At 49.1% G+C, this 21,072-nt stretch overlaps 1 protein-coding gene across 1 annotated transcript in view; it reads left to right on the forward strand.

The window, feature by feature from the left end:
* NUP98 (nucleoporin 98 and 96 precursor) overlaps positions 1 to 21,072 on the forward strand; it is a gene marked incomplete at its 5' end in the record, with an annotated part of 40,313 nt that overhangs the window by 8,346 nt on the left and 10,895 nt on the right. Inside the window, 16 exons of the mRNA XM_084260575.1 lie at positions 348 to 528; positions 1,969 to 2,132; positions 2,960 to 3,097; positions 3,676 to 3,763; positions 5,533 to 5,625; positions 5,858 to 5,998; positions 7,204 to 7,337; positions 8,290 to 8,477; positions 9,412 to 9,528; positions 11,375 to 11,682; positions 12,636 to 12,749; positions 13,442 to 13,580; positions 14,281 to 14,458; positions 14,564 to 14,728; positions 18,235 to 18,411; positions 19,928 to 20,081. Coding sequence (XP_084116701.1) covers positions 348 to 528; positions 1,969 to 2,132; positions 2,960 to 3,097; positions 3,676 to 3,763; positions 5,533 to 5,625; positions 5,858 to 5,998; positions 7,204 to 7,337; positions 8,290 to 8,477; positions 9,412 to 9,528; positions 11,375 to 11,682; positions 12,636 to 12,749; positions 13,442 to 13,580; positions 14,281 to 14,458; positions 14,564 to 14,728; positions 18,235 to 18,411; positions 19,928 to 20,081 — 2,479 coding nt within the window. The remainder of the gene's footprint in view (positions 1 to 347; positions 529 to 1,968; positions 2,133 to 2,959; positions 3,098 to 3,675; positions 3,764 to 5,532; positions 5,626 to 5,857; positions 5,999 to 7,203; positions 7,338 to 8,289; positions 8,478 to 9,411; positions 9,529 to 11,374; positions 11,683 to 12,635; positions 12,750 to 13,441; positions 13,581 to 14,280; positions 14,459 to 14,563; positions 14,729 to 18,234; positions 18,412 to 19,927; positions 20,082 to 21,072) is intronic.

The raw sequence follows: 21,072 nt of genomic DNA on the forward strand, positions 1-21,072 counted from the left end.
AGCAGTCCTGTGCTGCTGACATCATGGCAGAGGCGTGCACAACAACACTCAGATGTGTCCTGGAGGCTGGAGCTCCCAAGCATTTAACCCCGAAGCCTTTCCATTAGGGATGGCTTGCTTGATGCTTCAAAACCAGACTTGCACTCAAGAGGTCTGAAAAGTAGAAGTAAAGATGCACAGACCTTAACTGCTGAGGTGCCTCTGAGCTTTGGTCCTGTTTATGGTGTCCTTGTTAGAGATACAGCTGTTGCAGGTTCACCCTGGAGCTGGCTTAGTGCTGTGTAAGCATGCTAATGACACTGCTTTGGCCTCACCTGAGTAAAGAGAACTGGATTGTCCTTCACTAGGAACTCCGTTTGGAAGACTACCAGGCAAACAGGAAAGGGCCCTCAAATCCCGTTGGCGCCGGAGCAGCTGCAGGCTTGTTTGGGTCTTCCACTGCCACATCAAGTACGGCGACGGGACTGTTTGGCTCTACGACCAACACTGGCTTTTCATACGGGCAGAACAAGACTGCTTTTGGAACCAGTAAGTGCTGCCTGTTGGTACTGTGGCTGGCTATGCGAATACTCTGTCCAGCTCTTCAACAGTCTGTCATTAAAGATGAGGAACGCTGGCGTGAGCTGGTTACTACTGGTGTTACTAGTTGGGTTATCAGCAATGAATAAGCAGGTTCTTTGCCATAGAAATTTCTGTGCACTGACTCTTCAGGGCTTGCAGGCTTCTCTGCATCCCCCAAGGTTTGCAGGAAGACTGTTTATTAGAGCGTCTGGCTGAGCAGCTAGTTCACATGAGCCAGTGACGCTGTGTGAGGGAAAACCACCTGGCTGTTGCTAATGATCAGTAGGGTGATTGCGTAAGTGGCTAATACTGCTAAGGAGCAAACATCAATTCCCTGGAAAGGGCCAAGCTGATTTCAAGCTGATATTCTAGCCTCTAACGAGGCTCTGCCAGGAGGTTTTCTCCACAGTGCATCAGGGTTGGGATGTGCCATCCTGGTTTCACACTGTCCATTTTAGCGTCCTTGGTCAAAGAGTGAAAGCCAGGTGTGAAATAGCCCATACAAGGGGTTGTATGTCTGGTGTTGCAGGTCAGTTGTGCTAGCCAGTCTGGGTACCCTTTGCAACTTGGTGTAAAGCAGTAGGACTGAAAAGGTGAAATACAAATGCTGTTTTTCCTAGCTTCTGTTGCTAACAGAAAGCAAGGAGGTGTTTGTATTTGTGGAATTGGACTGTAAACAGAAGATCAAAATCCTACAGTCTGTAGACACAGATGACTGGCTGCTCTAAGGAAAGCTGCACTGTCTGGGGATAGAATTGTCTGTTGTGAACAGAGATGAGCATACAGGGGGCTGTGTCCTCTGCTCCCTGTGAAGGTATGGCTGAAGGTACAGCCACTGCCCACCTGGGCAGCTTTGCTCGCACACTTCTGCAGCCCAGGAAAGACCCTGGTTCTGCGGAGACAGGACCAGTAGTAGTGAGGAGCAAAAGCTCTTGTGTAAAGGGCCCTTTGCCTTTGGGAAGGAAAAGGGAGGATGTGTCTGAGTTCCTGGAGTAGGAGTTGTGTGGGTTACAGAACAGAGCTGGTTGTGGGGGGGCCGGCTGCTGCCCAGCTCTGGCCCTACGTGCTGCTCTTGGGTATTCCTGGTATGTTTTTTGGGTGCAGGGGAGAACAAACTGGCCATACCAAAGCTGATATCTTTTTTGGTGGGTTTGTGAGGTAAACTTGCTATGTTCTCATGTGTTACCCTCACACTGACTTCAGGACAAGGAGAACCTGATGGAATAACCATGTGTGCCCTGCCTCATCTGGATGCAGAGGCTGTGCTGTACCAATGACACTGGGTGTTTTGCTGCTTGTGGAATTAACGCTGCTTTTATTCCCCTGTTTGAACGTGCTGAGTGTGGAAGTGTAGTGTGTCTGGATAAAGACTTGAGGGTGGCTTTAACCAGGGTATTTGTGTTGTAGGCACAACTGGCTTTGGAACAGGGACGACAGGGGGTCTCTTTGGTCAGCAATCTCAGACTACAAGTCTGTTTAACAAGCCGTTTGGCCAAGCCACAACAACTCAGAACACCGGCTTTTCTTTGGGGAACACCAGCACCCTCGGGCAGCCAAACACCAACACAATGGTAAGATAAACTATGAGAGCCCTTAGAGGTATAAGTTGTGACATACCTACTCCAGCTATGCACAGGAAAGAGGCTGTGATACAGAAATGTAGATCTTCCTTAAATTGTCCCTTCATAAATCCGGGATGCAAAGATGCTGTCTTGAGCTAGCAACTTCTTCCCAGTCAGGATTAGTCATTCAGGGCAGTTGGGCAGCAATGCAGCTTTTAGCAAGTAACTCCTCTCTTCCCTGAGCAGTCTGCTCTGTCAGGTCACGCGTTTCCCATCTCATCACAGGGCTGACACAGTTCCATCAATCGTTCTGTGGTAATTCAGGAGCACTGCTCTACTTCCTGGTGACTCAGGTGCAGCATTCCTGGGCCCCTTTGAGGGGAGGGTGTTGCACAGCTCTAACTTGTTGTGTAGCTTGAGACTTTGACTCCAGGTATGCTGTATTCTTTCTGAGATAGTTGTGACTTCTCCCAGAAGAGCCTGTGAATCGCTTTGTGTGCATCTCCCTCAGAGTGATGAGGAGCATAAATGCTTTGCTTTTTTTTTAATTTCCTTTTTGTAAGTAATATCTTGGAGAATGACTAAAGCTGCTGAAATGCTTTTCTCCAATCATCCCCCATTGCATCATTTGCAATATGAGCTGGGGAGCTGCTTTGGCAAGGGTGTTGGACCTGATGATCTCTCGAGGTCCCTTCCAACCCCTGTGATTCCCCCCAGAAGAAGGGGTGATGCTGAGCATCACTTTATTAACTGACTTTGTGCATCGATTCTGTTATCACCAGTGCCAGGCTTGGAAAAGCATTGCTGCATTCTCCTAACCTTGCTCTCCTTTGCAGGGTCTCTTTGGGGTAACCCAGCCCTCACAGCCCGGAGGCCTTTTTGGAACCACTGCCAATACAAACGCCAGTACAGGATTTGGGACTGGAACTGGACTTTTTGGACAAGCTAACACAGGATTTGGCGTTGGCAGTTCGGTATGTCTGCACCTTAGTAATAGAAATACAACAAACATTTTGAAAAGGAAAGTAAACCCAGATAGCTCAGAGGTGGGTAGTTCCTGGGTGTTGGCCTCCATGGGAGTAGTGTTAAGAGTCAGGATGCCCCGGATACAAAGGTGGTGTGGCGGTTTGTGGATCAAGGCGTGCAGCGTAAGCGTGTGTAACAGGACTCGAGCTGCAGGATGTCCTGAGTAGTAACAGACAGTGAGAGTGACTGAGTATCTTGCTGGCTACATGCTGCTGGAGATGCCTCTGTGGGCTGCGTTTTAAGTCTGACCTCACCAGAAATCAACTTGATCTTCAGTCATTTTGCTTTTAATTGTGGACTTGTTTAGGTTGGAAAAGACCCTCAGAATCATGTCCAGCCAGGATGCTTGTTTCCAGGAGGTGCTTGCCCAACACCAGTGCATGTGGCTTGCAAATAACACATCACTCTTGGGTGTCTGGGTTACGCTGCGCTTGGCTTTGGTTCTGTTTTCTTGCTTCCCATGAAACACTCAGTTCTTTGCGTGCCACTCTTTCAGGTTTCCACGTCCTTGTTTTCTTCCTTTCAGACCCTGTTTGGGAACAAGCCTGCTGGATTCGGAACCACCACGACCAGTGCTCCCTCGTTTGGTACAACCACTGGCGGCGGGCTCTTTGGTAACAAACCAACCCTGACTTTAGGAACCAATACAAACACTTCCCTTTTTGGTACATACACAAAAAGTGGGATTTCCATCCCTTAAAACTATACTGCCTGTACTGCACACCTGGCTGCTGAATGCCGCGTGGTAATGAGTGGGAATGTTAAAATTCTCAGGTAAGCCACGCTCCTGCTGCACCTTGCTGCAGGGAAACATCCTGCCTGCTGGCTTCTGCCTTCACTCTTGGGTACTTCCTGACTAAAGGAGCTGAAGTACTGCTTTTTCAGTGGGTGGGCAAGAGCAGGTGTCACCTGTTGCTGAAAACTATTGAAATCAGAGAATTCAGAAGACAGAGGTCTGTTCAGAGGCTGTAAATGGACTGAGGAGTGCTTGAAGGATGCAGGGTAAACCCAGAGGCTGTATACCTTGCTGGCAGGCGTAGTGCACTGGAGTGAGGGTGAAGTGAAACAGTCAGTTCTATTTTAGCTCTGTTTTAGTGGTGGTGGTTGTCCTTGGTGGTGTGACAAGAACTGGGTCTTGATGTTGGCCTCTGGCAGGAATGTTGGAGAGCTGGTGTTGGTGTGTGATGAGCTATCACTACACACCAACCCAAGAAAATGAGTCTTCTGTCACAGGACTTCTCTTGAAAACTGTTTGTATTGTGTTGGCAACGAAGGCCAGTGTGTGATTAGCCTGCCAGGACAAGGCAGAGGGAAGAGACTGACAAGCTTTTAGTGCCAGGGCAGCACCACAGCAAGTACAGTTCCCCTGTGGTGAGGAGCCTTGAGCAAACCATTACCACAGCCGTTCATGAGAGCTGCTTCCAAGTCCCTTGTTCTTTTGTTCTCTAAGACCATCACAACCACAGGAGTTAGCGTGGTGACACTGAGCAGTCACAGAATCCCAGACTGGGGCACCCACCCCCTCTCTGGGCAGCCCCTTCCAGCCCCTCACCACTCTCTCTGCACAGAACTTCCCCCCAGTCTCTCCTCTTCCCCTTCCCTCCTCCAGCTTCACTCCAGCCCCTTGTCCTGCCAGTCTCTGCCCTTTAACAAGCCCATTCCCCTCCTGTTCCTGGGGTCCCCTCAGGGACGGGGAGGCTGCAGTGAGGTCCCCCCACAGCCTTCTCTTCTCCAGGCTGACACAGCCCAGCTCCCTCAGCCTGTCTTTGTAGGGGAGCTGCTCCAGCCCTCTAATCATCTTCATGGCCCTAGTCAGCAATACTGATTGTAGTGCAGTTTTAACTGGCCTGTATTACCTGCAGTGGTGCAGTTGAGGAAAAACAGCTTGGTTCTAAGGTGCTCCTGGTGTTGGTCCCTGACAGCGGTTTTCTACTTGAGTCCTGTTTTTGCATGCTAACGAACCAGAGGATGGTTTCACAGCCTTCATTGAGCTGCTCTGCCCAATGTTGGTGCTTAGGTACAGTTTGAGATGTGTCTCTGAACTGTGTGCTGATGCCAAGCTGACTTGTTACCTGCTTGGTTGGTTGGAATCAGAGAAGTATGTGTGTGGTATAAACAGTATAAAATGGGAATTGCTCCTTCCAGGCAGTTGAAGAAACTTCACATGCTTTATTCTTAGGCATCATCCTGTCTCTTCTGGCTTTGTCACACGCTGAAGATCATAATGAACTGAAAAGCTTAAAAAGGCAAACCAGGATTTTTCTGTGTCTGTTTCCGGTGGCAGAGCTGTCTTTAAGCTAGATACACTTGTATGTTTAAATACAGCTTTTAATTTCATCATTAATAGTGTTAGATTAACAAGATGCTGCTTCTGTTCTTGAAGGTTTTGGTGCCAACAATGCTGGGAGTAGTTTGTTTGGAAATAAGCCTGCAACTGGGACCCTGGGAACTGGACTTGGGACAGGGTTTGGAACAGGTAAACATTTTACCAGCTTATTTCATGTCAGCCTAAGCCTGTTCCTCAAATACTGTGTCCCCTGTGTTTGAAGCTTCTGGACTGATCACAGAGTCTTGAGCATCTGTAGCATTCGTGGACACGTTAAATGGCTCTTGGAGTTTTGTAAACTGTTACTTGTTGCTGTGGGATGGATTGGGTTGTGTGTTTGTCCTAGTCTTGGAGTAAATGACAGTCATCTCTCCTGCTGCAGCTCTTGGGGCAGGACAGACTTCGCTGTTTGGAAACACCCAGCCCAAACTGGGTGGAACACTGGGAACAGGAGTGTTTGGAGCACCAGGATTCAACACATCGACAGCTACTCTGGGCTTTGGAGCCCCTCAGCCTGCTGTAGGTAAGTGTGCAGGACCCTCACCTCAACTGCTGCTTCTCCCTGTGTTCTGGATATGCCTGGGCACAGCAGCATGTCCCACCAGAGTCCTTTGGAGGGAAGGGAAGAGTGTGTGTTTGAGGCCACTTCTGTTCTTGGTACCACTGGGACCATGTTAATGACTTCTGGTGCTAAATATGTGTTGGGGTTTTTAAGTACTTCAGAGTTGCTTAACACCAGTAGTAGTTTGGGCTACTGTAGAGCTTTGTCTTCAGGGTGACTAACATATTTCTCATCTCTAAATCTGGGGCAGCAGCAGTAGGTGTTTCCAGGAAAACTGTGAGGGAGATGGAGGGTTAGATTCTTTGCTGCTTGTGGACAGGGTCGCTAGAGGGACTCAGAGAGTGTGCTGTAAAAGGAATGGTCTTTAGCTTCTGAGTTAAAATGCCTGCAACTTGTAGCAGTGTCCACCTTCCTGGCAGATCTGAGGGCTTTAGAGGAACTTGTGTACCTGATGCTCTAGCCCCCTGAAGCTGCAGTTCCAGGAAAATGCTTTTAAACTTGGGGCAGGGGAACAAGGACACACGCAGGGCACAATGCTGGGGGCTCCCTTGGTGTCCCTCTCCTGGCAGACTGCCTGGCAGTAGGCTGTTGCTTCTGAGAATGGTTTTGTTGTTCTTTGGGCGTGCATGGATTCAGTTTGGTTAATTCTGGAATCAGAGTGAAGCTGCTTGAGGTTGGGCGGACGCTTTGAAGCATGAACATTTAGAGTATTTTAGTTGCCATTAAAAGTTGATGCTGGGACATGGTGAGACGCTGTTGAGGTCGCTGTAGGGAGGACGCTAGAGCTGTACGTTTGGTTGCTGCAGCGTGAATGGCAAAATTGTGCATGACCTATTTCCCTCTCACTGCCCTTGGAAAATAGTTTAGAGGTCAGATGTGTCAGAGGGTTTGGCAGGCCAGGCTCAGTGGACTGATGCAGCTCTTCATGGGCTTTTCACTGGTAAAAACCTGCTGCCTGTGGTTGCACGTTCTAGTGAAGGAACAGAATCTGAGTTCTTCCTTCAGACTGCAGCAGCAGTGGTGACCACAGAGTGGAGGATAGGAGCTGATGTCTGTACAGATATGTGAATCCCCACACAGAGCTCCTCTGACTGGAAGGATGGCATCTCCTACCTTGGTTTTATTATCAGAGCTGTTAAAACTAAAACATGATGTTGTTTTTCTAGCGCTGACAGACCCAAATGCATCGGCCGCCCAGCAAGCCGTCCTGCAGCAGCATCTCAATACCCTGACTTACTCACCCTTTGGAGATTCTCCACTCTTCCGAAACCCTATGTCAGACCCAAAGAAGAAAGAGGAGGTGCATGCACGTAAACATTAAGCTTGCTTTCTGGGTGTGGTTTGAAATGACTCTTGTGCTCGCTGCCAGCGTCACAGTAAGTTTCCCTCGTAGCGGCGTGGTGGTTTCCTGCGCCCCAGGACCGGCCGCTCATGTTGGGCTTTGCTTACTGCTTTTACAAGTGTTGGAGCTTTGGAGCTCTTGAGTTTACTGCTGTGAGCTGAAAATAAACATGGGCCATGGCCTGTGCTTGGAAAAATGTCACCGCTTGCCTTGAGCTTTGCTTATGACTGGGGATTTGTTACAAAAGACCACAAAAAGCTTTTCAGGCTTCATGTTAAGGGATGTCATACACAGCTGCTGAGCCCAGGAAGTTCCAGGAGCTGGGGATCCATGGAGGTCTGCTTCCAAGCCTGATAGATGTGGCTGAGGTGTCTGTTGGCAGACAGAGTCAGCAAGGCTGAGCACATGTTGTGGTGCACACACACAGAGCACAGTGACACTGCTGGCTGCACAGCCACAGACAAGGTGCTGCCTTCAGTGTAACGCTGCCAGACCCCGTGTAAAACATGAGGACCCACGGCCAAGTCCCCTTCCTGCTCTTGGGTGGGTGAGGGTCAATGTTCCCTAGTGTAAGCACACATGGTCACTGCACATTCATGGATTACCCTCATCTGCCCCAGGCACTGAGGCTTCCCCTCGCTCTGGCTGCTGACATCCCTGGTCTTGGCTCCAGGGCTGCTCTGTGTTGCCCTCTCCTGTAGTTTCTTAGTGGCCTGTTGGCCACTGAGCTGTGGCAGTTTCCATGCCTGGTTGTCAACCAGCTTTGTATGTCTGTTTTGTTTATTGCTTTCTCTTCTACTCTGCTCAGGGCCTGTGAGTGGGTAGCCTGAGCAGTGGCAGGCGCTCTTACTCTCCACCAACCCTCACGTAAGTAGTGTGAGAATTCTAAGTCTCCATCTTACTGTTCCAGAGGCTGAAACCAACTAACCCAGCAGCCCAGAAGGCCCTAACGACACCCACCCACTACAAACTGACTCCGCGTCCAGCAACCAGAGTGCGACCCAAAGCTTTGCAGTCAGCTGGCTCTGCCAAGTCTCAGCTCTTCGATGGTCTCGATGACGATGAGCCCTCCCTGTCCAACGGCGCCTTCATGCCAAAGTTAGTTTTCCTGCTGTGTATGTCTGAGGGGGGAGGTGGTGCAGGAATCTTATGGTGGGGTGCAGTAAGTTCCTGTACAGTATCCTAAATCCCAGGGCTCTTTTTGTCACCTGGTTTAAATCTGAATAACAAAATCATGTTTTCTGTAAAACCTGGATAGGACAGTTTTCTGCAGAGGAGATAAAAGTGTTCAGCTTAAACTGTTAGGGCTAAGTAAGCTGTAAAATGAGGTCATCCCCAGAGTGGAGCAAAGCTCTGTAAGGTCAGTGAAGAATATTACAAGGAAAGCTTGTACAGTGCAATCCTTCCTACTTCTAAAATACAGGTGACACTAGGTTTGTGAACGCAGTGGGTATGAAGACAGATGCCAGACATTTTCATAGCCTGACACTGGTTCTCTCAGGCACACAGATCTTTCTGTGAGAAATTAATAATGAAGCTGTGGATCTGCCCTGCTGAAGCTTTTTTAGTCTCAGCTTTCGAGGGCATCCACGGCAATTGGATTGGAAAGGGGTTTGCAAAGCTTTGAGTTCAGTTAACACAAACCTGTGGGGAGAGATGCATGTCACAGAAATCCCTCCAAGCACAGGGTGCTAAAACCATTCTGTAATCCCTGTGAACATGGTTTGTCTTTAACTGAGCCTGAACCATCTGTACCCATCCCAGAGAGGGAGCAGAGTCTGGAATTACTCAGTTTCTGTTGAAAAGCACCAAATGGACAAAAGATGAGAGCAAAGGGGTGCCTGGGCTGAGCGTAACTGTGGCTTGGGGTGCAGGCAGCCAGCCCTAGCCTGGCGTGGAGCTGCTTCTGAAGTGACCCTGTAGCGGAGAACCACCCGCATCTGTGGGCTGGGTGTTCTGCACTTCGGCTGGAAAAGCACCTTTCTGTATCCAGATTTCACTTGGGGGTGGGTTTTATTGTTTGTTCTTTTAGGAAGAGCATCAAAAAGTTGGTTTTGAAGAATCTCAGCAGCAGCAATCTGTTCTCACCTGTGAACCGTGAAAATGAAGACCTGGCCTCTCCATCGGAGTATCCAGAGAACGGAGATGGGTATGTTGATTTGTCATGAAGGTGCTTGAGACACACAAACTGGTTAGGCCAGTCTCTAAGTTACTGTAAATAGAATACATTGTTGTTTACAGGGATGTCTTAGCTGTTTGGTGGAAGCAGGTTGACCTACTAAGGTTCATTTCCTCTTAAACTAGGCTTGTATTCTGCCTGGGTGGTCATTCACTCCATCCAAACTCCAGGCTTCAAAGAGGAATAGCCTCTCTTTGGGCTATGGTTCTCTTCCCTCTAGCAAGAGATGGGCCCTTTTTTGAGGGAGGTGATAAACCTGACCTTGAGGTTAGCACAACCTCTCCACCTGTTTAGCCCTCACTAATGTGGGTGTCCCTGGGAAGCTCCACTGATCCAGATGTCTTGTAGTGGGAAGGTATTTTCTGTGTGGTAAATGAGGAGTCTGTAGGGCTGTCTCTTTTTTTTCCCCAGCAGCCTGAATGATTTCTTCCTCTCAAAATCTGCATCTGTATTTCAGATGAACATCTGGTTTGGGTGGGTTTTATCTGAGAAAAAAATCCCACCAGCTCAACAGTTTGATTTTTTATTTAAAGCTACTACAAGTAAGAACTGATTCTGGAAGTGGGGAACCTTGTTTCTGGTGACCCAAGTCCTGACCTGGACAGACAATGACGGGGCAGAGGTGTTTGTTAGCTGTCTTGGCAGCAGCCAGGTACAAGCAGCTGTCTGGAGCTGGCACCTTGCAGTGACTGTCTCAGTAGGTTTGGGGAGGTCCTGGTGCTTGCAGGACTTCCTCACCCTCTTCTAAACCAGGTTGTGTTCTGGGCACTGAAGTCTGGAACAGCTTGGTTCAAATTGTTAGATTTTATAGATGGGAAGCACCCTTGTTGACGTCTCTGTTCCTCAAGCAGTCTCAACACTGAGCTCAGATCTGGTTGTTTGGGACTTTGGCCAGTTGGTGGGGCTCAGACCTCTGTGGTTAGACGTTCTACATTCTCTCTGGGTCCCTGTTCCAGTGCCTGACTGTCCTCGTTGATTTCCCTGTTTTAACTTGATTGTTCCTTCTCAGCCTTCTGGCACACACATCCATGGAGAGCCTGGATTTTGAATTGGGTGTTGGAAGGCTGTTATTGCACCCTGCCATGAGCCTCTTCTCCAGGCTGAGCAAGCCATTCCACTCCAGCTCTCCTCACAGGGCATGTGCTTTAGTGCTTTGAGCACTAGTGGAGCCCTGGCTTGATGCTGAATGGCAGCAGCTGCCTAACAAGGGCAGAGTGAAGGAGAACAATTGCTCCCCTCAATCCGCTGACTCTGCGGTTTGTGTGGTGATCCTGTTTGATTTCTATCTGAAAAGACACCACATTTTTTTATCTTGATGTAAGAATTAAGGTGAAGCCATTTATGGAGCAAAATCACACAGATTTTATACATTTGTTACTGCAAATGTGGCAAGCTAAAAAAACTACTAATTGGTTACACACACTGTTCACACTGAGCTGATTAGTTAGTGATTATAACGAGTTCTGATAAGCATATCTTATAGCTAAACATTGTCAGTTTACCTTTGATGTCTAAAAGTATCTGCACACCTGCTGTGCTGACCACTTATTATGGCTAGTTCATGACATGTTCACTCGCTCCCACATCCCTTCCCACAGCTCCTGCTTGGTTCAGGGCAGCTGTACCCCTGGCTTCAAGGCCGCCGTGTTTTGAGAATGTGATTACCAAAAACATCTCAGCATGAGGAACTTTCCCGTCTCACGGGAATGTGAGGGTATTGTCAGGGCCTGTGTCTGCTGTGAGGAGAGCTGCTGGCAGTCCCGCTGCCTTCCCCAACACCTGAGTACTAAATTCAGATGATTGTTCATTTCTCCAGGTTCTTTTTGTCAGTACCTCCCGATGAAAACCACAGGCAAGAGGGCGAGCGAGAGGAGGAGGAGGATCATCATGAAGTGACAAGGTTTTACACCAACCCCATTGCCAAGCCCATCCCACAGACCCCAGAGAACAGCGTGCACAGGCACCAGAACAGCAGCACAGACGATACCATCGTGGCTCTCAACATGCGGGTGGCGTTGCGGAACGGTCTGGAAGGCAGCAGTGAAGATGCCTCATTCCATGATGATTCCCTTCAGGATGAGCGGGAAGAGGAGCCTGAAACTGTGCATCACCTGCACCCTGCAGGTTAGGCTGTGTGAGGCTGGAGACCTGCAGCCCCTGGCAGCACTTCCTGAACACTGCATTCGTGCTGTCGTTGGCTGGTTTGGACCCTTGGCTGCTTCTCTCTGCCTCCTCTCTGTACCTTTTCCTTCAGAACACAAATCTTGCTCTTCGTTCTCTTACCTAGTGCAGATTGTTTTTTATCTGCTGTGCAGTGAAATTTCATCACCCAAGTTGATATTAGATTGAGGTGGTGAGATATGTGAGGCAGAGAAAGAGGAGGACCCAATCTGTAACTGCCTGTTGCTCAGGAGCAAGACCTTAGAGTTAGAAATGTGATGCTCAGGAGTTACTGACATGCAAACTACACTGTAGAATTTACCAGGAAGGGAACAGACTGTACATAGCAGTCCGTGTAGATCTGTTTTCAGCACTCTTCAGTGCTGGTCTCAGGGTTTAGTAAAGCTGAAAGATAGAGAAGTGTGAAAACACAATGAGAGGTCTTGAGAACCTTTCCCTTAACTGAGTTTGTAGCTGGTGAAAAGGTGAGGGTGTGTGTTAGGCTTTCAAACTCGTGAGTGATCTGCAGATGGTGAAGAGATCATTAGACAATGCGGTAGATGAAAAAACACTGGAAGCTGTTAAAGGCTGCTGCCTCTTGGTCAGCAGGTGCCTGAGCTTCCAAGTTATCAAAGCTCAGAGACACTCAGGTGTTGCTATATATGTTTGCATTTTTCTTCTTACCTACCCATTCACCGCTGATCTCTGATGGCAGGTCGCTAGGCAGGGAGAGCCTGCAGTAGCAATCACGAGGGTGGTGGAATTAAGGTGTTTTCATTTCCACCCTTGCTTTCATTACCCTGAATCTCAGCTGTTTTGGGACCTTGGAGCTTGCAAAAGAAACGGAGTAAAACTCCTGGGAGGCTGGAGCTGGCCACTGTCAGCCAGCCCAGTTCTCAGTGCTGCTTCTGTTGCAGGAATTGTCCTGACCAGAGCCGGCTATTACACCATCCCGTCCATGGAGGAGCTGGCGAGACTCACCAATGACAGAAACGAGTGTGTGGTGACTGACTTCACCATCGGCCGCAAAGGTGAGCGCCTGCAGCTGCTTCGCTCCTTCAGGCTGAAGCAGGGATTGCAGAGCTTGGCAGCCCGAGTCTGAGCACACAGAACTCTGTGGGATCACAAACGGTGCCCTGCTGTCACAAACAGCTTGCATCTGAGGCTTGTCATCTTTGGGATTGGCAGCTTGCACTGCCTGTGGTGTGGGATGACTTGAGAAGCTTGATAAGAACACAGGTGCCTGTAGCTTTTAAGACACTTTCTGTCCTTAAATGTGAAGATTGGGAAGTCCAGACTTGGTGGAGCATTGATGCAGAACTGGTCATTGCTGCTTCTGGCTTGGCTGCTGCCTCTGCTGGAGCGGGACAAGCTCTAGCAAAGGACCTTCAGCCCAAACTGACTTATTCCCTGCTTTTATTTAGGAAAGAATAATAATCTGGTGCACAGTGGTTTTCAGGTGGTTTCTAAATCTGCTGAGGGCCCACTTGGAATTTGTGTTGGCAGTGTGAAGCAATAACAAAAAGGCTGGCTGTGCCAAAGAACTGGGTATAACAAAGTTGGTAACACACCTTTGGCACTCTGGCACCAGTGAGGTTGTCACTAATGTGCTGTTCTGGGGATGTGACAGAGCTAGGTGGCAAGGTGGGGAAAGGAAGAGGAGTTATAACAGGAACGTGGGCCTCTTCATGGACAAGCTGTGATGCTTTGGCTTGTTTTGCAGGCTATGGATCAATTTACTTTGAAGGAGAAGTAAATCTGACTAACTTAAACCTGGATGACATCGTACATATCCGTAGAAAAGAAGTGATTGTTTACCCTGATGACGACAGAAAACCACCCGTTGGTGAAGGATTAAACAGGTAATGGTTAAATCTGCGCTGTGTGGGGATGGGCTTGAGAGTCCTGTCTGTCTGCCGGGGGGAAGGGGCAGCTACCCAAACCTGAGGAGTGAGTTCAGATTGCAGCATTATACAGCTCCTAGGTCCTTGCAAGTTTCTGAGCCTGGAACTGGATTTAGATGCTGGTTTCTCAGAAAGACCTTGGAAGATCATCAAGTCCAACCAATCCAATCCTAAGCTAAACCAGATCCCTGAGCACCTCATCTACCCTTTTTTAAACACACCCGGGGTAGGGACTCAGCCCCTTCCCTGGGCAGCCTGTGCCACAGCCCCACAACTCTCCCAGGGAAGAACTTTGCCCTCCCAGCTGAGCTGACCCTGCCCTGGGGCAGCTTCAGCCCGTTGCCCCTTGTCCCATCTCCTGTCCCCTGGCTGAAGAGACCATCGCCCACCTCTCTGCACCCTCCTGGCAGGGCAGGGGAGGTGGGGAGAAGGTCTCCCCTCAGCCTCCTCTTCTCCAGGCTCAGCACCCCCAGCTCACTCAGCTGCTCCTCAGAGGATTTGCCCTCCAGCCCCTTCCCCAGCCTGGTTGCCCTTCTCTGCACTCGCTCCAGGGCCTCCATGTCCTTCTGATGGTGAGGAGCCCAGTTTGTGTTCAGCTCCTGCACGCAGCAGCTTGGCCTCAAAGCCAAGCTTATATGCTTTTGTCTGTTATTAACAGGCGAGCTGAAGTTACCTTGGATGGAGTCTGGCCTACGGATAAAACATCTCGTTGCCCCATAAAAAGCCCGGAGCGCTTGGCAGAGATGAATTACGAAGGCAGACTGGAGTCTGTGTCTCGGAAGCAGGGCGCTCGGTTCAAGGAATACCGCCCGGAGACCGGATCTTGGGTGTTTAAGGTAACGATTTTGTTCTGGCTGTAGAGTGTCAGAAGCAATCTGAAGTTCCCCTCTCCCAAAATGTTTCTTCCAAAGCATGACGTGCTTGCCCTTCTTGTTACACAGGTGGTACACTTTTCCAAGTACGGCTTGCAGGATTCAGATGAGGAAGAGGAAGAGCATCCCTCAAAAGTGGACACAAAGAAATTAAAAACGACACCCATGCCACCCCCAGGGCATCTGCCACCCCAGCAAATGGCCCTGAACGGCAAGCCAACACTCCCATCTCAGGTAGAAGGAGGACTGTGACTAAAAGGGGATTCCTAGAAGGAAATGTGAAGAATAGCTGGTGCCGAGGGAGGGGTTGTTGACGTTAACCAGTAGCCTGGAAACCGAAGAGCAAACTTGCATCTCCTCAGTAGCTCTTCTGACCTCCTGATGAGTGTTTGCATGTTCCTTTTCGTTAAGATACTTGACGTTTTGTATTGAGGATGTGTGGGGCTGGGAAGGCTTTACACCCTTGTCTCCTCTTTAAGCTCAGCTCTAGATTGGGTTTGGCATATCTGCCCCACTTGGGGAAGAAGCGCTGTTTTTGTGAACGCTGGGCACGTGCTAGAGCATGGTAACGCCTCGTGCTGCCTGCCTTGAGAATGACCGTGTGCATTAAGCTGCCTTGACCATCATTTAGTATGCAAGACTGTACGCTTTATATTTTAAGAATGTGCTCTATTTTTATTAAAATTACTTTTTTAAGGCTGGTTACACGCTGGGTATTGAAGTGTATTTGGGTTCGATGTGACTGCTTCTAACGCTCTGTAAAACATCCCCAGCAGCACTCCCCTGCCTGACGGAAGGAGGGGAGCGTTCCATCCAGTTCTCTGGGAACCTCTTGAGCTCTAATGGGAACATAATTCCAAAAAAAACTTCTTTAATTGTGTTTAAAGGTCAGTCTAGTTGCAGCTGATAGACTTGTGCTTTCCAAATGTAATTAGCATGGATATCCTCGTTGTGGGTGAAACACCCCATTTGGAAGGTATTTTGGTGCTGATGGGTTGGAGTTACTCTGTCAGGTGTTAATGGTAGACGTTGGTGAACTCCTTGTAGCTTCTTGAAGTAACTTGTCATGAAACAAAGCAAGTGCCAGGAGCACATTGGATTTTTAGGGTTCTCTGTTGCCCAGCCATGCCAGTAATCCCTCAGCAGTGGGGTGGTGTGGGAGGGCTGTGCAGAGCCTTCAGCTGCGGGGCAGGACGTGTGGAGAGGCTCTTGAGGCTTTGCAGAAGCGGGTGTTCTGGTTTACCCTGGGTAATCTGAGAGTGTGGTGAAAGGCTCTGCAGCCTGCACCCTGTGCTGAGGTGCTGCCAGGCACACAGCCCACACTCCTGATGCCCCATAGCACGGGGGAGCAGAGGAGGAGTTTTATTTCTGGCCTTTGAAGTCATAGCATGACAAATGGCTTGAGGCATTACTGTCAGATAGGCTGATTGATGCTCTTTTCCTCTTGAATTTTTTTGGGGTTTTTGTGCTGGGCTGAGTCTTTCTGAAACCAGGAGCTGTTCCAGCAGCACTGCTCTTTGTTGGCCATACTGGTGTAGAAGGAAAACATTAAATCACCTGGGAATTGCTTTCAATCTTTCAGTCTTAGGCAGCCTGATGTAGTTAGAGCCTCTGTAGAAACACCGTACCACAAATGATGAAGTGAGCTTGTGGTTTAGGGAATCCCAAAGCAGTGCCCAGCTCCTGCTTCCTTGCTCCTCCTGGCTAACAAAGAGCTGCTGTGAAGTTCTCTCTGTATGTAGCTGTGTTTCATTGGAGATGCAGATGTGGCTGGCTGACAGTGTGTTTCAGCTTTCCTCCTTTGTTCTTGTTTGGATTAATGGGGACCAGAGCTGATGCTTTAAGCAGTCAGAAATAGCAGGGATACATGTGCTTTATTCAGGCCTGTTTTATGGATTCAAATGTGTCTAGCAAAAACTGCTCTGGGTTAATTAACCTCTTTGACTTGCATGCCATTAGCTCAGGGTTGGGTTTTTTCCCTGAGACTAGGAAAACCCTCTAGCTTCCCTTCCCAGACCTCTGAGAAACAACATGTCAGGGCTTAAAAACTGACCAAAGTCTTGGTGCATAAAGCATCTGAAAATAATCTACTTTGGTTTGTAGGAAGCATTTAGGGGTTTCTTTCTTCCCTCACTAACTTGACTATTAATGAATTTGTTAATGTTTCAAGGTCCCCAGGAAATAGTTACACCAGGGACCTGGCAGCATTACAGCACAATGAAGGCAGCAGTGAAACTGCTGTGTTTGTAACCATATTTGACTTGTAAATCTGTTCCGCATACTCGGATACCAGTGGCGGAGGCACTTCCTGTGGCTGCCACTGAGCTCTGTCTCTACAGCCCCCCTTGGCTCATTTTATCTGCCTCATCTGATCACCTTCATCGGGTTCCTTGCCTGACCCTAATGAGCTATGCAGCAGCTCAGTATGAATATGCTCTGAGCCTCCTTGGCATGACCTCCAGTGCGCTGCCTGCCGCAGTTCCCTTGCTCATATCTATGTACTGCTTCAGCCTGTGCCTGTGACCCTTCTGCTGGGGATGGCTTAATTGGAGCAAAACCAATGCACTGGAGCCTGGGCTTGGGGTTAGAGCCCCTCCACACCTGAGCCAGGCGCTGCTTTCGGGCAGGCCCGTTAGCCACACAATGCTGGTAGTGAATGTCATTCTTCAGGGGGTTTGTCCTTTCCAGCAGCTTCTGGTAACACAGAGCTGACAGATGGTTGAAGGGATTGCAGGGCTCTGGCATGCTCCTGCTTGGTACCAGCACAGGGCCTCGTCGCTCTCACCAAGCAGGGCACAGCTGGAGGTGGTGGTGATGGTCAGAGTTAACTTCTGCTGTCCTGGCCCTGCTCAGAGTGTGAGCCCAGTGGAGATCACCTCAGGCTCCTCACAAAGGGGATGCACTGTGATTGCCCTCAGGAAAACCATTGAATCGATTGTTCCTCCTGCCCTGGGCTGGCAGCAGAGATGAGAAGTGTAGCTGTGGGTTGGAAGAGAGCCCCTGTACTTAACTCCATAGCACTGGTGTGCTAGGGATAGGTGTAGAGTATCATCAGGGAAACACCACAACTTCCCAGTCCAACGACAGATGTGTCCTGGCTTTAAAAAAAATACAGCAATTTGACCTGTGCACACCCCTGTGTCCCAGCCATATGTGATGGTGAGGGAGCTCTTGTCCTCTTGATGGGCTCTTCGTGGAACATGGACTCAGTGTTTTTACTTTGTGCTACATCACAGCCAGGAAAACGAGGCAGGAGACTCCTGCTCAGCCCCCACCAGTGGTACTGCACATTGGTGCTGGAAAATCACTGCTCTTAACCTGGCCCCCCTTTCATCTAAAATGCTCCAGGTTGAACTGGGGCACAGGGAACTTTTCTTTATGCGTTCTGAGGAAGGAGGGGGGAAAGTGGGGTGTGCAAAACTCTTCCTTTCTCTTGATCACCTGAAAAATGGAAAGCTGGAGAGTAGCTTCTTAAACTGAATGGCAGCACTTGTCAAACGTCAGGAGGACATCACTAAACCGTGACTTCTCCTTCACGTTAATGTGCCCTCTTACGTTACAACTCTGAAGAGAACGGGAGTGGGTTATGTGTATTCATCTCTAAACTTAATGTGGAGCCCTGACACACGCAAGGGAGCGCTCCGCCTCGCTTGCAGGTGATTGTTGAACCTATTAAACATGCTTTCTGCAAGCTGTTGCTGTCTGTTGCCATCTGATGTGACCTCTGCCTGTGTCCACAGAGCCCAGAAGTGGAGCAGCTGGGCAGGGTTGTGGAACTGGACAGCGATATGGCAGACATCACCCAGGAGCCCCCCCAGGAGCCCCTCGCAGACGATAACAGGATGAAAGAGCAGGAGGTGGTGCCTGCTTCAACTCACATCGCATCAACCCTGGGTATTAACCCTCACGTCCTACAGGTCAGTGTCTTGCAGCTTCCCCTCCCTAAAAGTGAGGACTTTGTGGTAACTCTCACTGAATTCCCAGTTTGCCTCCCCAAGTGCACTTACACACTGGCATGTCACAAACAACACCTCATGCCTGTTGTGTGGTTAAAACTGAGGCATTACCTACGTGTGTATCTGTGGTGAACCTTTCCAGACAGCTTAGTGCAGAAATGAAAATCCTCTGATGGCTGGAATTCACATTCCCAGATCTCAGAGCGTGGGCAGCACACAGGCAGGACTGCTGTGGGCCCGGTTTGTGGGAGACAAGGTAACAGGATAAGTTGATTTGGGTTGTGGTGAGGGTGAAGCCTCTGAAAGCTGGAATCAAAACTCCCTGGCCTTGGTGACTGTTCAGCAGGATCCTTTATTGCAGCGCTGTGCACACGGGATGGATCGCTCCTCCCAATGTGTGTGCCCATTAAAGCCCAATTTCTCCTATTTATACAGATTAACTCTACAGATTCATTATTGTTTCTAGGAAAAGGCAGAGTTGTGCAAGTTATTTCTAAGAAGTAATTTATATTAATTCCCCACAGATAGAGCATGCTCAGTGACAGCCAGGGGGTCCCTCGGTGGTCCCCAGGGATGAAGGCTGAACACCCTCCTCTCAGCGTACACTCCCCACCTCTCCTCTCCATGCTTATCTGGGCTCCCAACACCTGCACTGACTAGTTTAGCTTTTTGCTGAAAACAAGATATACTCTGTCTCTTAATTGGTCGTTAGTCTCATTATTTATGACTCCCCTATCTCCTACTGCCTCTAGTTTCAAGGCTGTTAGACTATTATGGTTAAGTTTTGCAGCTGCTTTCATGAAACAGCTTATGTGATTACAGCCAGATTCTGCTGAATTCCAAAACTAATCTACTCCTAAAAACACACAAATTCTTACTTTGTCTTCAAGGCTGTTACTATTGCATTGTTATGGTTAAGTTTTGCAGCTGCTCTCACAAGCAGCTTACACAGTTACAGCTTTCTCTTAAACTCATCTGTTCTTAAAACCATGAAAATTCTTATATTAAAGTTACGTTAATTGTCTCTTAAGCTACACCTACATCAATCCACTCAGCATGATTGCATTTCATTGGATCAGGGGGACGTGTGTTAGTACAGGCAAAGGATAGGGCTTCTACCCATGCTTATCCTTTGTAAGGAAAGAAGAGTTACAAAGCTGTTACTGAAGCTGGAAAACATGTAGACTGAGCTAAACACTAAGAAACACGATTGTTTGGGGACTTCACCCCCATACTAACACGTACTGTGATGTTGGTGTAACTCGTAGCTTATAGGAGTTCAGCAGCAGCAGACAAGCTTGCTTTCAGCTCTCCTGACCTGTGTGCCCTCACCCTTACTGGAGTGGTTGCAGCGTGAGTGTGGTGCTGGGTCACGGGCAACACGGAGAAGTGATTTTGGCCAGGAAAGGAGCCGGTTGGATCAGCTAGCTGCTGCTGTGAGTGATTGCTAATATGCAGCCTTGATTTCTCACCTCAGATTATGAAAGCGTCCTTCCTTGCTGATGAAGATGACCTGGATTTGATCCTGGATCATTATCCTGGGAAGCAACCTGTAAAAGCAGACACTTCCCAGGAGATCTGTTCTCCAAGGCTCCCTATTTCAAAATCACAAGGACAGAAAAGATACTCAGGTACTGTGAGAAACCACAGATCGTGTGCAGTGTTTAATGCTAACAGACAAACCCCACCCTGGCAGAGCACATGGCAGAACAGTTGTGGGCTGTGGTGAGCAGCACACAGGTGCCACCTCTCACTCCTCCTCGCTGTGAGGGTGGAGAGAGAATTGGAGGGGAAAAAGGCTCCTGGGTGGAGAGAGATGGGGAGGTGGTTTTGCCCATGGCAGTAACTGGTGAGCAGGCTCATCTCCAGTAAAATGGTTCATTAGTTTTGGGTAGGGAGAAATGAACCCAAATGAAAACACCACTGTCCATTTCCCACCACCCCATATGCTGGGCTCAGCTTGACTCCTTCGTTCTCACCTCTTCCCCACCCCAGCAGGGCTTGTGGCCAGTCCGCAGCGACTCTTCCCCACTGTTCTCCTGTCTTTTCCCCTGCTCCAGCACAAGTGGGAAAATACCTGCTCCAGTGCCACTGTCTCCTCTGACCATGGTGCTGGCACTGCTGTTTTTACCTCTTTTTCTGTTGTGCCTGTGTTGTAGTTTCTGCCATTTAAGGTCTCATGGGGCACTGCCAGCTTTGCAGATGGGTTCAGAGGTGCGAGAAACTCCCCAAGGGGCTGAGCTGGGATGGTGGGTCTGTTGCGGACACAGTTGTGTCCAGCACAGGGTAGCTCCCAGCCTCTCCTTCCAGAGACTACCCCTGCTCCCAAAACTCTGCCATTTACACCCAGTATGTCCTTTGGCTGGGGATTTCCATAGGGGTAACACCTCTGAGAGGCACTGCCGCTTCCTGAATCCTGCAGGCAGACCTGGGGTGTTGGTGGGGACAGTTTCAGCCCTGTTCCTGTCAATAGCAGTTGGTGCCTGCTCTCTGAGAAGCTGCTGTTCTGTTCTGGTGCTCTTCTGTGACAATAGCTATTAAATTAGTGACTTGTGTAGCAGGACCTGCAAGTTTTGGGGTGAGACTGAGACAGTGTACTGTTCTTGGTGTAGCACCCTGTGC

Source organism: Gallinula chloropus (assembly GCF_964237585.1).
Source record: "Gallinula chloropus genome assembly, chromosome: 1".
Classification (NCBI taxonomy): domain Eukaryota; kingdom Metazoa; phylum Chordata; class Aves; order Gruiformes; family Rallidae; genus Gallinula; species Gallinula chloropus.